Below are 15,898 nucleotides of genomic sequence, written 5' to 3' on the forward strand. Positions count from 1 at the left end.
AGTTACCATGGATCCTTGAGTCAGGATCTGTTTTATCTACATAACACTGATGAACTTGAAAATCCTTGTTTTTTTAATGAATAGTTAATAGGAACAAGCAACTCAATTCAAACGATTAAAATATTATCAAAATACAAATTTTTAAGGTGTCATTAAATTAATTGCATAAAAATATACAAGCTAAAACATATTCTGGAGCAGTCAGTTCAAAAAATCACTAGTACTGCTTGAGCATTCAGTAAAGGCACTAACATTGCTTCCAAGCAAAATATTGTCATGAAATCATTTTGTTGCTGCTTACCTATGTTTTGAATTTTGTGTTCCTAGGGGGAACTAGACCAGGAAAGACAGCAGCATGAAGTAATGATTGTAGCTATGAGGGAAGAGGAAAAATTCAAAGTTGACAGAATGGCCCGTGATCTAGAAATAAAATGGACAGAAAATCTTCGGCAAGTGCCCTTTTTATTTTATGTTTTTTTCCCCTTTTACAACAAAGCATGTATTAAATGCAGTTATGTGACCAAACTGTGCATTTCAATAATATTTTTATAGTGTTATTAAAGGCCAGCAAGTTTTAGTTCTGCTTCTTCTTCTTAGGCAGGAATGTACCAAACTTCGAGAAGAGTTAAGGCTTCAGCATGAGGAGGATAAAAAGTCAGCAATGACTCAACTTCTGCAGCTAAAAGAGAGAGAGAAAAATGCTGCCAGAGATAGCTGGCAGAAGAAAGTTGAAGATCTTTTGGATCAGGTAACTGGAATGATTACTAGCATGTTTTATTACTGTTGTGAAATTACATCTGAAAAGGGATAAATTGTTGTAGAGCTAGTTGGATGATTAAGGAGGGAAATCATATGCTGAAGTCGGTGGCCATTGTGTCTGTTACAGAATTATATGAAATATATGAATATGCTTTGATTAGCAGTGAATTGGGAAATCTGTAAGGGCTAAGCCATGGTATCTGTTCTCTCCAGTGTACAACTGTAGACCTGAAGGACAGACTTCAACTGTATGATTCACATCTGAGAGGACTCTAGCTTAAAATATTGAAAAAATGTTTTTATTCACCAGTTTGTTTATATCCCTCTCCCTCAAAAGCTCGTGCTACTCAGAGCCTGATGCATAACAATAAAATCCAAAATGAAAAACATAAACTTATTAAGCATCCATGCCCAGTGCAGCCCAACAGCACACAATATACAAAGGAGAGGAACTAAATCCACAACAGCCATCTGAACCATGCACATTTTGCAAAAAGCAAAAATGTAGGTACTGAAGACTATCCAGTAATAAGTTTCTTGTTTGTTGCTGAAATATCTGTTCACATTGGAAGCCACCTGGTTTTATGTATGGAAATTCTTCATAGGACCTTCATATGTTCTACAAATGTTACCTGCAGAAATCAAATAATTGTGATAGGCTGTATACAAAGACAAAGACTTATTTAAGGATGGACAGTTTGAGACGTGTAAAAATTATGCAGCAGACAAAGCATAGGGATGGGTGTCACAGGAAGGAAACAATCATTTCAGCATAGTTTCCACTGGAACGCATATGTCTTCCATTAATGGATACTGGAAGATTTTTTTATTGCATCATATCTTTGATGGGTTTCAAATTAATGATGTCCCCTCCTGAAAGTAGTGAGTTAACTTTACCAAATATTCCTGTTCTGCAACAGAACTAAAAAGCGTCATTGCAGCCATCAGCAGTGAACGGATGGAACATGGGTTTAAATCCCAAACAATGCATTCAGGGAAACGCACACAAATTAAATACAATAAGCTATGGATTTTGATGTGTTCAGGAAAAAGTACATTTATAGGTGTATTTTAGAAATGTGGTAAACAGAATATGGTTTAATCCTTAAATCCTAGGATCAGCTTGTCTGAGAGTAGGTCCCATTGAACTCATTGGGACTAACTTGTAAGTAGAGAGCCATAAAATTTCACTGTTTGTTTATTAAAATGTTTTTGTATCACCTTTTGGCTATAACATGGGCCACCAAGCAAGTTTTCAAGAAAAAAAAATACAGTTTAAAACAATAATATAAGTAACACATTAAAACAAAATATCAACTTAAAAAAACACTAAAAGCCAAACAAAATAAAAATGTTTAAAATTGAACAGGGATGAGGCCAGTCTAATGTCTCTAGGAAGGGAGTTTCATAAACTGAGGTGCCGGTACAGAAAACACCCTATCTAGCATCCTCACCAATTGGATCTCTTTTGGTGGGCCATACAAAAGGGTTTCAGAAAATGATTTCTGCCTCTGGATTGGTTCATATTGGAGGAGGCCATCTTTCAGATCCCCTCTCATAAGCTGTTGGCTTTATAGGTAACCACCAGGAACTTAAGTTGGGCCTGGAAATACCAAACAAGGTTGGTGTCATATGGTCTTAGAAACATACACAAGAAAGCAATCTGATTGTTACATTGTGTACCAGCTACAGTTTCTGAACACACTTAAAAGGCAACAGCCCCATATAGAGTATGTTGCAAAAATCTAGCTTGAAGGTGACATATCGGAGCTGCCTTCTCCAGAAAAGGGTTGACACACCAGCCAAAACTGGGCAAAAGCATTCCTGGAAACAGCAGCTGCTTTGGCATCAAGGAGCTATGCTGGATCCAGAAGCACTGCCAAAAAGCAAAGCCTATCCTTCAACTTGAGTGCAATCCCATCTAGAACAGGCTGTACTCACAGTCCTAAATTAGATTGTCTGCTGACCAACAGCACCTCTCTCTCGTCTGAAATTAATTTGTTAGTCCCTGTTCTGTCCTGTGGGTCCAAATGCAGACCAGGGTGATGAATTGAATGATGGCCCAATGGACCCAGTTGCAGGGATTCCAAAGAAAGATGCACAAATCTCCATAGTGATCAGTTGTAGTATTTTATATTATAAGTATAGCAAGATACTCACATACTGCAATGTAATGCAGGATTCCTTGCTGCTGAAGTGGCAAGCACCACTTTGGCTTTGTCCATGAAGTGCTAATCATATATGGTTTACTTATACAAAAAGCAAGGTATTAAGCAGGCAACAATGGTCCAGTTAACTCACTCCTGGCTTACAGGCCCCTTCCCAGCTCTTATCCATCTCTTAGATAAGCAAGCAGCTGACAAGCAAGCAGCATGAGAAGCCTCCTCTATTCCAAAGAAGGCTTCAAACAAGCAGATAAACATGTGTGATCTCATGTTACAGCTCACACCAATTAGGCCTGGGGTTATCTTGACTACCAAGATAGCATTTACAGGCCTTCCGGGACATTTGCACCTTTTGGTTCTACACAATCCCCAACCAGGCCTTCATTGTATTGAGATACTGGTTCAGAATGTAGTCTCGTGGACATTATTTGGAAATTAGAGATAGAGCTAAGTATCGCTGGCTTGAGGACACAAAATAATATCTTTGCTTTCCCCATTAAGGGAAAAGAAATAGGGCTGAAAAGTATTTTAGACTATGAGGTAGCTCTGATAGAGAATGTAGGTGATCCTGACTGTTAGTATGTACACACACACACACACACACAGCAAACAACAATTCAGGATCACATCCAGGACTTTCTCAACAAATACTAGTTTGACTACAATTAAGTCATACTCAAAGTAGACACATCAGTGGGCATTGCTAACTTAAGTGCATTAATTTCAGTGGGTCTACTCTATGTGGATAACAATTTCCTAGCATTAAATCAAATAAAATCCAAAGTAAACAAGCATAATGTCCCAAATTTCAGGTTTAAAAGATGTATCTGACATCCAATCTAAGCAAGCAAAGAGTGTAGGACCCGCTTTTCAGTGGAGTAGTTAAGAGTTTGGAATCTTACTACATCAAGCTGGCTTAGCCATGAATGTAGCCTTGCAGTTTCCTAGATCTGGGAATTAGTATAGCTTAGTTCTTTTTGTTTTTTGCTTCGCACTAATCTGAAATAACTGGTGTCTGAATCATGTATCCAGAAATGAAATTACCCATCATTCAATTTTAAAAATTGTATTGATCATATATATGTTGCATCTGATGTATATGGTGATGTACCACTTATACATGCTGACAGTACATCTTCAGCTTGTTAGTAAATGATAGGGGTGTGCATCGGCTCTGTGTACCCTGAATGTGAAACAGGGAAGGTTATAGTTTGTACTATAAACAAGGCATCTTGAGGTGGATCACAGACTCCTAAAGCTTCTGTTACTCTGTGGCCTCTACTTTCCACCCCACCCTGCCCTCAAAAACCAAAACAAACTGACTGGGGAAATGCCAAGAGCTTGAGAGGGTAGTGGATAGAGAGGTGGGGGAGATGTTTCATTTTGATGGACAGGTCTTCCATGAATCAGTGTGAATAATTTCCCAGGGTACTCCAATCACAGTGATGTGTGAGACGTTAAAAACTGCTTGTTTTTCACAAAACAAGTCAATGAAGAGGTCTCTTTTGTAGCCCCAAAAATCCATGGGGAGAGGCAGAAGCCCACCCTATCAATGACCCTTGGAGTAACAAGGGTCATTTCTTGGGAATCTATGCTATTTTTACATCATTGTTGCTGCTTTTCCTCATAGTACTCACTCTGAAATAGTAACATCTGCACTTGTAGGAGAACTATTACATGTATCATTCTGAAATTTTGCAGCCTTCGTCCTCTCTGAAGGTATGACCTATTCTACAAACTGAATCTAATTATGTCATAACATGAAAAAAAGATTTGTTTTTAAGAAAATCAGTTTGTAAAGGAGCCACACACAAAGTTCCCTAGTTGTATCTGCTTACAGTTATGAAGGCTTAATCCACTAAGGAGGGATTCCTATGCCGGCACATTTCATCCACTTCTGTGAAAAACGTTATAGCTGTTTTAGTTTCCCGATTATAGTGGATAGGGGAAAAGAAAACTTAATTTTCAATAGTTTTCAATAGATTAATTTTCAATAGATCAAATAATTTTCATTATTCGATCTCCAATAATGTCAAGTTGGAAAGACACAGAATGGTTCTGAAACAATTGGACTGCTTCCCAAAGACAGATACAAATTGACAATTGTGACCAGTGCACACCCCTATTAAATGACATTATAGTATTATATGTAGAATGTAATTTTGCTATGGATTGACAATTTAAAATACATATTTTAAAGAACATCCATATCTAAATCTTAAAAAAAGTTTCAGTTGTGTTCCAAATTATTTACAGATTGGTTTGAGTTTGGCAATAAAATAGATGTGGATGTTTAATCATGTTGCCACCTTGTTTAAAACGATGGCAAAATGTATGTCAAAATATAGCTGAACATTTGTTTAAAATGTTTGAAGGGCTTTTGTTAACAAATATTAATAGTGAAATGCAACAGATACTTGGCCATTCTTCCAGAGTATATTTACTGAAGTAGATGTGTCAATTTGGATCAAAGGAAAAAAATATTTAACACAGGAGCATGATAAAATCGTTCAGCATACACAAATTTCCTCCCAATATTTAACTCTTATAAAAATGGGACCACAAATTGTATTTATGTGATTTTCATGTGTTCAGTGGATTTCCATAACAAGCCATAGCAAAAATGTTCTGTGTCAATTTCGCCCAATCAATTTTCAACATATTTTTCCTTCTTAAATTAATATAATGTTCTGTGTTTTACTGTCCCTTCTTTATTCCATCTTCTTAGTTATTTCTGAATATTTCCCTTTATTCCTGTGATCTTTCCTTCATAGCGGCACTGTCTCGGTGAAGCTTTGCATAAATCTATCAGCAATGTAAGTGAGTTGCACTTACAATATGTACATGAGGGCATGCTTGCACTTCTCAGCTTGCATACTGGCCAGTGCTGCTTCAGAGCATTAGCCTTTGAAATCAATAAAGAAATGTTGTTCAAGGGAAGAGTTTACACATTAATTTCATAAAAAGCTCTGCGCTGCATTCATTCATTCGTATGTGTATGTGTTAATATCATTTGACATTAAACATCACACAGTCATTTTATGTGATGTAAAAGCAAGCTTGCAGGCAGTACATTTGCACATTATAAAGCTTTTTCTAAAGCATGGAAATGTGTGGTACCGTGTTACAATTTAATATAAATAATGCAACTCAGTTATGGTTTGGCTACTATATTTCATTCTGTTATTTCTACAAAGATTTAAAAATCAATGAGTGGGATCTAAATGGTCACCAGAAGGTCATACGCTATTAAGTTTATGCACTACATACACACATGATGTAGCTTCTCTGTCTTTCACTTACTTTGTCACACACATACATGGCTGAAAAGCCACTTGTGATGGTCAGGAGACCTTTCAGAGACGTGTGTAATGCAAGGGGCTGTGATGCAGCTAGGAATAAATCAGTTGTTCCCCTTTTTGCATATGGAAGTGCCTTTCACTTCATTTAAGGCTGTTTGGATCCTAGCTAACATTTAAACATAATGTTTAGGAAAACTCCCTGGAATATAGACTTTGGTCTTTAGGATAATCAAAACAGTTGAAGATCCCCTGCGGCAGGGATGAGAAATGTACGGCTCTTCAGTTACTGATGGACTCTTATCTTTCTTTAGCCCAACAAGGCAGTATGGCTAATTGTTAGGGTGGGCCGCAGCATGTTCACCATCCCTGCCCTGTGGCAATGAATTTATGATTTTTTTAAAAAAGTTTGTAGGCAGAGCTTTTCCTAGAATGACTAACATAGTTTGCAGGTACAGGGTGTCATTTTAGTTGCAGGCAGCATAGAGTTGCTACTAAAACAGTATTTTACAGCGCAAATATCTGCTCAGAAATAAATCTCATTGAGTTCAATGGTGTTTATTCCCAAGCAGGTACCCATTTACTTTACAGCACGATCCTATAGGTGGGATTCAACTGAGTCCTGTCAGCGGAAGCCTTCCACAAGGACTTGCATTTGCACAACAGGACTCCCCCCCCCCCTTCTCTCTCCATGCAGACCCTTGCAATTGGTTGAGAAGGTGTGCTGATACACCTTAGGATATGTTGTATCCATGACATGACCATTTTTTACCTTTTCCCCATTTTTTCGTGCTGCACCAGAGGATCTTAACTGGCAAAGCCCTTCTGCTAGCAGAAACTTCCACACTAATCCAAGGGAGTTCTGTCAATAGAAGCATCATCCTATTGGCATAGAGTCATCTCTGTCAGTGAGAAAGCACTTCTGCTGGATAAAATTCCTGAGTTGGGAGATCTCTGCACCATTAATGGCCCAATGGTTGTGAGCTTGGTTAAGATTCAGGATAAGATTCATCATTGGATAAGATTCCAATCATAGCAAACTCCAATTAGGGAAACTGAGGCAATTGTCTCAGGCAACAGGCACAAGCAGACACCAACTTGGCACCCCCTGGGCCTGCCATTTGCTTCCACTGACTGGCTCTGCTGCTAGTGCCACTGCCTGCTAGGCAAGGCTTTCTATTTCTTCCTGTCTCACCCTTCCTGCCTCACTTATGGAAAAGGTTAGGTTAAACTTAGGGGAGGAAAGTTACAGTAATGACAGTCACACAGTTGGAGAATCAGCTGCAATAGAAACTTTAAGAAAACAGGCTGTATGCATGTTTCTCCGCTGCCTACTCTTGGCACTGTTTGGATTGCAGCAGTGGTTAATAATAAAAATAATATTTATTTAACATTATTTCTTAAGAAACAAACTGTTTAACTCAAATACTGTGATGGGATAATGAGCTGCTTGTGCGTAAAATGCAAGTTTGGTCAAGTTCTCAAACCTCTGCCTGCGACGGAGCCCCTCCGGCATGGCTGCGTCAGTCGCTAGCAGAATCCGAAAGTGGTCGCTTTCGGAATCTCTTCCAACATAAAAGCTCCTTAACGGAAACACGTCTTCTGGACTCTCGGCGTGACAGTTTCCGGCGAGGAGTGGGTGTCCCTATAGGAGGTCTTGAGACCTCCCCACTGTTTTCGCTGGAAGTGTCTCTGAGCCATCCCTCCGACTCACTTTCCCTTGGAGTCCCTTCTCTCCCCCTACTGGTTCCCTCTTCAGCTGCTACGTCTCTCTCAACCTCAGTGAGCCTTTCCACCTCCTGTCCTTCCGATGGCAGTTCCCTGACAAATACATTTTGACAAAAACTTAAAATTTGTTCTTGTCCAAATGGGAAGATAAAAGAAGAGCAAAAGGGATATTTATACTGATTAACATAATTGGATTATTTCTATTACTGTATGTTAACTTGGAAATCTACCTCATCACTGAATGGTTATATGAATGTAAAAGGTCAGTGCTAGGGAAACATTAACATTTTATGCAATTTTAATAGGGCTTTCTGCACAGTTATGGCACTTTTTTCATAATTTATTATCAGATTCTAGTAGGTTGGTTGTCATTGTGTCAATAATTTAATGCAAGGATAGGAAATGAGACATTACAATAGATAACGAACAGAATCAAAAGAAAAAGATTTTAAAATGTGGAAGCTTAAAATAGAATCTTTATATACAACTTGTTCATATTAAGCACTAGGCAGCTAGTAATCCAGTCCACTTATTTAAGGTGACCAAACTGATTTTTATCATCCTTTTCTTCTACTTCAAAATGGGATAGCAAGTTTTAAAAGTTGATTTATATGCATAAAAGAATATATTCCATGCATGCATGTATTACACGTAAAAGTTTGTCCTTAATTTTGCTACTTTTCATGGAACTTCCAGTAGCATATATTCTTTACATAGTATCTGCCTTGATACGTTAAAATTGGTAATGATTAATTAAATTCATATAAGAAATATGTTGCTTCCAGGTTTTATTTAGAGAATTGGACTAATGTTCAAGTCTGTTCGGTGATGTGTGAGCAGAAGCTGAATATACTAGGTATCACAACCAAGAGAAATGATTAAGGAGGAACTTTAATTGTAGACCTTGCACTGCAGGAACATATAAGTCAAGAGTAGAACTCTTGCTTAGGGCCTGTATAATGTGTAGCAAGTAGAGTGGAACACAGCAACAGGAAGGGGTAGGACTACTGTAGATAGAAGTACTGTTTAAGGGTGGACAAGAATTTTGGAAGGTTGGGGAGTGTTTGAACCTCTCTCAGTTCAGAAAACGTTAAGCCTATTCCCTTTCAAATTTTGCCTTGGCAGCTTGCAATGGCTCCTCACCAGTTCTCTGATCTGCCAGTTTCCATCTTCCCCACTTAGCATGTGTCCGGAGAGGGATGTGATACATCAGCTAAGGCTGCTTCTAAGCTTTATTTGCCAGTGTATAATCTGGGAAGTACAGACTTTTCTCCCTCTTGGCTCACTCATTAATCAGGAAGGAAAACTGCAGTTTCTAGACTTAAACATTATTCTGAAATGAATATATCTGAGCATGCTCTTAGTCTGCATTGCTGACACTGGCAGGTGTTGTTGTTGTTGTTGTTGTTGTTGTTGTTGTTGTTGTTGTTGTTGTTTTTCACGCCTGAGTCCTGTTCCCACTGATAATGGAGGGTTTGTGTAACCTCTGGCCCACAGGCGTCACCATTTGACCCACTGCATGGTTTGGCCCAAACCATGCCCACCCACCATCATATAATGTCTGTTGCAAGATAAGTAGAGTCCCACAGTACCAAATACAAAAGGAAGAATTGGGAGCTTCTGAAGCAGATAGGGTGGTCATGTGTCCTACTTTACAGAAGACAGATCATCTATCTTGTCCAAGTCTAGTTTAAAGATAGAGGACAAGAGCTGGGGTTTGAAGTTGTCCATCAACAGTTGGTATCTAGACAACAGACTGAGCAGACAGAAGCATTCTCTCTCTATTTGGCAGTGTATAAGTGACCACCCTAGGAGGGGACATCCTGCCCCAGAATGAGTCTTTCCATGATTTGTAAGGTTGTCAGTGAAAACGGAAGCTTTTCCCTAAGAATTCCCATAAAAGGTTCAGAAACACCCATCCAATCCTGATAATATAACAAAACCTTCCACTTTAATACAGGAAAAATTATCTCTCTCTTCGCATTTATCACTTTCTCTTTGCTTGAAGTACATAATGTTGGAAATGTCAGCCATTTGAGATCAGGAAATATGGTGCTGTTGGTACCTTGGGTTACAAACACCTTGGGTTACCAACACTTAGGGTTACAGACTCCGCTAACCTGGAAGTAGTACCTCAGGTTAAGAACTTTGCCCCAGGATGAGAACAGAAATTGCGCGGCGGTGGCAGCGGGAGGCCCCATTAGCTAAAGTGGTACCTCAGGTTAAGAACCGTTTCAGGCTAAGAATAGACCTCCGGAACGAATTAAGTTCGTAACCAGAGGTACCACTGTACTTAAATAATTTGTAGTAGCAAAGTTAAGAGGCTACTCAAGTCCCTTTTGTTGTCAGGGCTCCTGCCCTAAATCTTTTGTTCATGGTTGCTAGTTCCCACAGATACATAAAGAAAACCAAGAATGGGGGAAGGGAAATTCTGAATTAAAAATTTATCATGACTGCAAGTTAATTTTAGTGCAGGCACTAGAATTTGTTGCAGCAGTCTTTCAGCTTGCTCGTTTATATATGTAGTGTTTATATTAGCTTTTACAACATCTGATCAGTAATTAGAATAATTGCTTTATTGTTTTACCTGTATCACACTGTAAATGTTTCTTCATTTAAAATCCTGCTATAATTTGTGAGTTCAATATTTATATTAAATATTGCTGTGTACATACCACTTTCCTTACTATACTGACTTTTTTTGTACTGTTTTGGGGGGGCAGGTTGGTTGGTTGTGGAGGACTCCCTGGTGCTGAATGGGGAAACTGTGCCCCTGAAGGAGCAGGTGTGCAGTCTGGGAGTCATTTTGGACTCACAGCTGTCCATGGAGGCGCAGGTCAGTTCTGTGTCCAGGACAGCTGTCTACCAGCTCCATCTGGTACGCAGGCTGAGAACCCTACCTGCCCATGGACTGTCTCTAGTTATCTCCCGCTTGGACTACTGCAATGCACTCTACGTAGGGCTACCTTTGAAGGTGACCCAGAAACTACAACTAATCGAGAATGCAGCAGCTAGACTGGTGACTGGGAGCGGCCACCGAGACCACATAACACCGGTCTTGAAAGACCTGCATTGGCTCCCAGTACATTTCTGGGCACAATTCAAAGTGTTGGTGCTGACCTTTAAAGCCCTGAATGGCCTCTGCCCAGTTTACCTGAAGGAGTGTCTCCACCCCCATCGTTCAGCCTGGACACTGAGGTCCAGCGCCGAGGGCCTTATGGCAGTTCCCTCACTGCAAGAAGCAAAGTTACAGGGAACCAAGCAGAGGGCCTTCTCGGTAGTGGCACCTGCCCAGTGGAAAGCCCTCCCATCAGATGTCAAAGAAATAAACAACTATCTGATGTTTAGAAGGAATCTGAAGGCAGCCTTGTTTAGGGAAGTTTTTAATGACTGATGTTTTAATGTATTTTTAGTCTCTTGTTGGAAGCCGCCCAGAGTGACTGGGGAAACCCAGCCAGATGGGTGGGGTATAAGTAATAAATTTGTTTAGTTAGTTTAGTTTAGTTTAGTTGTTTGTTTTGTTTTGTTTTGTTTTGTTTTGTTTTGTTTTGTTTTGTTTTGTACTATGAGCCACTGCAGACTAATGCAGAGCATACTAATGACTGCAATGATTTTGTCAGTTAACTTTATCAATCTGGAAAACCATATACCCCACCACTAATCTTAAAGGGCATTCAGTCCACGCTGTTGTTTCATGTGAGTTCAGTCTTGGAATGGTGTTTCTCAAATCAAAATGACCTGGTAGCACCTTTGCAGAGTGATGTCATACCTCAGAAGCCTCTGCGGTGTAGCTTCATTTTTGGCTAGTAAGAGTGCCAGCTGGATTTAAAGTTGCACTCTCTTTTATTGCCTGATGAACTTGGCCTGGGTGGTGCTACATAACTCACTCTGTGAGAAGCAATGTCCAGACCAGGAGTAGCCTGTGTGGTTTGTACATTGCTCTCTACCCTGCTAGTACCCATGTTGCCTATTACTGGGTGTGTAGGAAATCATCTACTGAATTGAAGGCTGCCAGTGGGCCTTTAGATTGATTTATGAAGGCATGAGCTATGCCATAAATTCATAATAATGGCATGTATTACAGCTGGGTTAAAGGATATGAATTTTCTTTAGAAGGTGCTGTAGAATTATTAGCATTGATTTCGGTAGTACATATTAGGCAAAAAAAATTACTGATATTTAGTCTCTTGACTGCGGTGATGGAATAGAATCTTTTCTAATTGATAAGTAATTTCTCAACACATTGTTATGCATGTCTACATGCAAGTAAGTTCAATTGAGATGAATGGGGCTTCCAGGTGTGTGTAGGATTGCAGTTACATACCCATTTTGGCTCACTTCAACCAGGCCAGGAAATGGGATGGTGACAGATTTTTCATTCCTCACCTCTGCTGTTTATTCCAATGGAAGGGACATTACTCCACCTTAACCCCCCAGGGCTGATGAAGTTTCATGCCATTTTTGAAGGTGTGTTGGAGAAACAAGGGGGCTTAAAATCCTATGGATCTTTGACTGCTCCTGATATGCACACCAAAATGCCTCACTTTGGCCCCTACTACCAGTGGGACACCTATATCCTTGAACTTTTCAGTGGGTGTATTGAGGTCCTCCAGCGGCTTAAGCGCCATCCCACCATTAGGACACACTCTCTGCCAGTGGTGCAGCACTTGAATTAACTTTCTGTGGCCACTGAACTGGCTTTCAGCTGGCTGTAGGATTGCAATCCAGTAAAAGTGTATTGCACTTGACATTCAAACAGCTGGTGATGACACATTGCTAATCTGCATGCCATAAACTATGTGGTATTTCTTTGCTCATTAGTTATAGTTCATAGTAATACTTGATTAGGCATATACTGTAGGTGACATCCAGTGATGTCTGGCCAACTTCCCAACAAAATTGCTCACACAATGGGACTTCCCCTTCCTTTCCTCCCCCCTGTAGTCCATTGTGCATGCACCCAGCTTCTGCTCTATAGGTTCCCCCATCTTTCTAGAGCAGATTTTGAGAACACTAGGAGCTGGATGGGAAAGGAAGAGAAAGTCCTGTTGTGCAAACAGAAGTCGACCTGCATGCAGTTGGATATTCAAATTTCTATTAACCAGAAAGCAAAATAGGCCCCAATACAGAGAGGAAATGTTGAAAAATGCAAGAACATTTGTGAACACAGTACACCTGTAGTCTTTCCGCTGCCCACCAGCTTTCCTCTACCATATAAGAAACTGCTTGATGCAGTGTGGGAGGGCTGCTATTTGGCGAGGCAGGACACCACACTTGTGGATCTCTGTACTTCTCTGTATTGTGACCACAATAAAAAATCTCAAATATCTATCAGTAAAAATAAACACAGTGTTTATAGTTTGAATTTCTAGTTACCTTTGATTTTCTGTGAATTAGATCTCCCTGTTGAAGCAGAATCTAGAAATGCAGCTTTCCCAGTCTCAGACTTCAATGCAGCAACTTCAGGCACAATTTAGCCAGGAGCGACAGAGGCTGGCCCAAGAGATTGAAGAGCTAGAAGAAGAGCATCAACAAAGACACAAGTCCCTGAAAGAAGCACATATCCTTGCATTTCAGAACATGGAGGAAACAAAAGAAGAAGAGCAAAAGGCATGTTCATTCAGTATTTTGTAGCATCTTAACATTTTCAGATTTCAGTATGTTAACATGAACTGTGATATATTACTCCAGAGAACTTCTTTATCTTCATTTGAGAACTCAGAAAGCACCCAAAGAAACATTGTGCTGGGAGAAAGGCAGGGGTGGAGAGGCATAGAGGAAACTACACATGTGTGTTCTAACTTCTCTTGAACTGTAATGGGAGGGATGTGTAGAGGGCTGAGTTACTCTTGAGGCCTTACCTCTAGGCCCAACCAAAGCCCTAACAACCCACATTTTGTCCAGAAAGTGGGAAAATGGAAAAGTGAGGGGGTTACACTCTAGGTTGTGGGATTGGAGTTACAAAAAAATAAAGGTCGCTGGTTAATAACAGTGGGTTGTTTATTATTATTATTATTATTATTATTATTATTATTATTATTATTTAGCAATCATTTTGCCTCATTGATAAGAATATTTTTCTATACACATAGAGCAATTCTCCTTTAAATTTGCTAGGAACTTGAGGAACGTTTAAAACAGAAGCACTTAGAAGAACTTCATGCGCTGAAAGAAGCACACAGGCAAGCTATGGATGCTTTCAAACTAGAAATGGAACAGGAACTGCAGACTCTTCGCTTTGAACTAGAAGATGAAGGGAAAGCTATGCTTGGTACAGTATTTTCATGTGACTATTTAAAACATAAGCTATTACTTCTGGTGCAGAAGGCAGATGGCATGTGCTGCCCAATATACAGAAAAATGAAAATGGGTGGTTTCCCGTGTGTTGGGCTACATTTAGACTTTTTCTGAGGAAAAGCTGACTATTCTCTAAGTAGTTGATACCCAGAGTTTTATAGCACAATTTACCCATTTTATTGGTGCAGTATTGTTATTTATCACCCCCTGTTCAGAATAATGCTGCTGTTGTTGGGTTTTTTTTAAATGGAAACTTGTGCCAAATTTGAGAAATACGCATATTCCTATGATAGTTTCATACAGATGTCTTGTGCTATCCCTCATATTGCCTGTTTTGTCCCAGTCTTTCATTACTAGGCCCTTTTCTTCAGTGTTAAATTTGTGCATATCACCTATTCATATCACTATCATTCATTAATAATTCCTTTTAAAGAGCAAACTCATTGTCCCCGCGCTCACAAAAATAGAGCCAAAACTGGGTCACTGAGAAGCAACAGGAAAGTAGCAGCGTGCATGCGGGAATCCTGAGATTTGCAGAAGTACAGAAAATATGGGGGGGGGGGCAAAAAGAGAGCAACCTGTAAATGCAAAAAAAGCCACTGAGCATGCTTAGTGGACACAGGGAGTCACAAAATGGTGTGTATCTGTGAAAAAAAAGAAAAACAGCCTTTAAAAAAGTACATAAATAATTGAAAACTGAAATAAAACTTTAAAGGGTCACAAAATGAGGCAGAAACTGAGTTGCTCTCACTGAATGTTATAGGCAACACTTATGTAACCACATTCCATGCAACTCACAATGGCTAACTTTTTCAAGCATCAAAATTCTGCAGTTTGAGTGCCAGGAATGTAATAAGTATTTAGATTACCTTTGGCAAGAGTAGCCACATGGTGCCCTACAGATGAAGAGGACTGCAGCTCTCATCATCCCTGATCATTGGCAATGCTGGCTGAGGCTGATGGGAGTTGTAATATAAAGTATCTGGAGTGGTAATATGAAATATCACATTGCTTACTCTAGGTCCACTGCAGAGTAATAAAATTCCACAAGGTTTTTAATGCTTAATTCAGCATTCAGCACAATTTTAATATATAATAATAATTACTGTTACATTGATAAACATTTCCATTTATTCACTCATTTATTTATTGATTGTATGACAAAATTTAACATTTTTCAGCTAAAGGAGGCAATATAGCTGGAAAACAAATTTGTTAAAAACTACGTGTCTAGTCATTCCCCTAAAGCAATAAATGCATGGTTATACATATGTGTGGTTTGGGTTACTACTTGTAGAACTATACAAAAAAATCTGTTTATTATCTCCCAGCATCTTTGCGCTCAGAACTAAACCATCAGCATGCTGCAGCAATTGATCAACTAAGACATAATCATCAACAAGAACTAGCAGCTGCTAAAATGGAACTTGAAAGAAGCATAGAGCTTAGCAGGCACCAGGTATATATCTTCCACATAGCCAAAAGAGAGTAAATATATTTTAATTATGGGCACAGAGCATATGTTCGCCGTTAAGAAAAATTGCAACTCCTTTAGTACCTGTTTAGTATACTGGCTCCTTTCAGTCAATATCATTTCTTCTATTCCAACTTCATAGACTAAGTGCTGATGCTTATGTAGGCAAATGGCAC

The 15,898-nt window shown here is 39.4% G+C and overlaps 1 protein-coding gene across 9 annotated transcripts in view; it reads left to right on the forward strand.

Annotated features, from left to right (window-relative positions):
* FAM184A (family with sequence similarity 184 member A) overlaps positions 1 to 15,898 on the forward strand; it is a 65,089-nt gene that overhangs the window by 37,123 nt on the left and 12,068 nt on the right. For 7 of the 9 annotated variants that reach the window (XR_013392267.1, XM_077926047.1, XM_077926046.1 and 4 more), the window contains 6 exons: positions 328 to 453; positions 602 to 748; positions 5,699 to 5,740; positions 13,349 to 13,561; positions 14,069 to 14,222; positions 15,580 to 15,707. Coding sequence is in view for 8 of the 9 variants with exons in the window: in XM_077926047.1 (XP_077782173.1) it covers positions 328 to 453; positions 602 to 748; positions 5,699 to 5,740; positions 13,349 to 13,561; positions 14,069 to 14,222; positions 15,580 to 15,707 (810 nt within the window). In the remaining variant the exon portion in view is untranslated. The remainder of the gene's footprint in view (positions 1 to 327; positions 454 to 601; positions 749 to 5,698; positions 5,741 to 13,348; positions 13,562 to 14,068; positions 14,223 to 15,579; positions 15,708 to 15,898) is intronic. The other 2 variants (XM_077926048.1, XM_077926050.1) reach the window with 1 other exon arrangement.

This window comes from Podarcis muralis, chromosome 3 (genome assembly GCF_964188315.1).
Source record: "Podarcis muralis chromosome 3, rPodMur119.hap1.1, whole genome shotgun sequence".
NCBI classification, from domain to species: Eukaryota; Metazoa; Chordata; class Lepidosauria; order Squamata; family Lacertidae; genus Podarcis; species Podarcis muralis.